General features: G+C 37.1%; 1 protein-coding gene across 1 annotated transcript; it reads left to right on the forward strand.

The window, feature by feature from the left end:
- The first annotated feature begins 840 nt into the window (after positions 1 to 840).
- Positions 841 to 1,466, forward strand: LOC131179451 (uncharacterized). Its single transcript, XM_058146298.1, has 2 exons — positions 841 to 1,055; positions 1,235 to 1,466. The coding sequence occupies exons 1-2, from the start codon at positions 841 to 843 to the stop codon at positions 1,464 to 1,466; spliced, it is 447 nt and encodes a 148-aa protein (XP_058002281.1).
- Positions 1,467 to 1,794: the final 328 nt, after the last annotated feature.

Genomic DNA, 1,794 nt, shown 5'->3' on the forward strand with positions numbered 1-1,794 from the left:
GTGAATTTTGGCTACTCTACAAGTGAAACCAATGCTAACTGAATAGATTAAAGCAGCAGCTCAAAATAATGACAGTTACTTAAAGTTAATGGAAGAGGCTCGAGATGGCAAGAAACCAGAATTTTCATTAAATGATGAAGGCATGTTGCTATATCAAGGTAGAATTTGCATTCTTAATGATGTTGGATTGAAGCATATCATCCTACAAGAATCACATGATTCACCATTTGCTATGCATCCTAGTGGGACTAAAATGTACAGAACTATAAAAGAACATTACTGGTGGAGAGGGATGAAGAAAGAAATTGCAGAATTTGTAGCTAAATGCCTAACTTTTCAGCAAGTGAAGGCAAAACACCAGATACCAACAGGATTGTTACAACCATTGCCTATGCTCGAGTGAAAATAGGAAAGGATCACCATGGATTTCATGACAGGACTTCCTCATACTCAAAAGAGTCATAATGCAATTTGGGTAATTGCAGACAGGTTGACTAAGTCTACACACTTTCTACTAGTGAAGATAGATTATAGTCTGGATAGGTTGGCTGAGCTGTATATTGATGAAGTGTTGAAATTACATGGAGAGCTAGTATCTATTGTATCTAATAGAGATATGAGATTTACTTCTAGATTTTGGGGTAGTTTTCAAAAAGCCCTGGGAACTAGATTGAATTTCAGCACAGCATTCCACCCACAGATAGATGGACAATCTGAGCGAATAATTCAAATCTTGGAGGATATGCTTAGGGCTTGTGTTATTGAGTTTAAAAGAAGTTGGGATATACACTTGCCTTTGATTGAATTTGCTCATAACAATAGCTACAATAAAGCATTGGAATGCCTCCTTATAAAGCATTGTATGGTAGAAAATATAGAACCCCCTTATGTTGGGATGAAGTCGGAGAAAGAATATTGATTGGCCTAGAGATTGTGCAGCAGACTAAGGAGAAAATTAAAATCATTCGGGATAGACTAAAGGTTGCATCTGACTGGCAGAAATCGTATATGGATTTGAAGAGACGAGACATTAAGTACAATGTAGGTGATAAACTGTTTTGAAAGTTTCACCATGGAAAAAGATTATGAGATTTAGGAGAAAGGGAAAATTAAGTTCTCGCTTCATAGGACCATATGACATATTAGAAAGAGTTGGTCCTTTGGCATACAGATTATCCTTACCACCAGAGCTAGACAAAATCTATAATTTATTTCATGTATCTATGCTTCGTAGGTACAGGTTTGATCCTTCACATGTATTGCCATTGGAGTCAATTGAAGTCAACCCAGATCTCACATATGATGAAAAATCCATAGCAATTCTAGAAAGGGGGGTGAAGCAGTTGAGGAACAAGCAAATTCCCTTGGTGAAAGTACTATGGCGAAATCATTCTGGAGAGGAAGCCACTTGGGAGTGTGAAGAAGATGTTAGGAGGCAGTATCGACAACTACTCAGAGACACATAATAGGTAATTTTTAGGACGAAATTTCTTTTAGGTAGAGGGGGGGGGGGGGGGAGGGGAGAGAATTGTGATGCTCTCACCTTAGGTAGTTCCGAACATTCAACTGTTCCGGTAAACTGATGTTTATCTGGATAGCTGAAATGTCTGGAACCAACCTTAAATTGAAGTGTGGAGTCATAATTTAAATTATATTAAGATTAATTAAGTAAAAAATAATCAAAAGAAATAGATTAGAAATCAGTTAAATGAGCTCTAGTTGTAGTGATGGGTGACTAACTTGGGAAGTAACTGAAGTCAGTGTTTTGAATCTGTCTTCTACTCTAATTAGTGT

The sequence above is a fragment of the Hevea brasiliensis genome, chromosome 4 (genome assembly GCF_030052815.1).
Source record: "Hevea brasiliensis isolate MT/VB/25A 57/8 chromosome 4, ASM3005281v1, whole genome shotgun sequence".
NCBI classification, from domain to species: domain Eukaryota; kingdom Viridiplantae; phylum Streptophyta; class Magnoliopsida; order Malpighiales; family Euphorbiaceae; genus Hevea; species Hevea brasiliensis.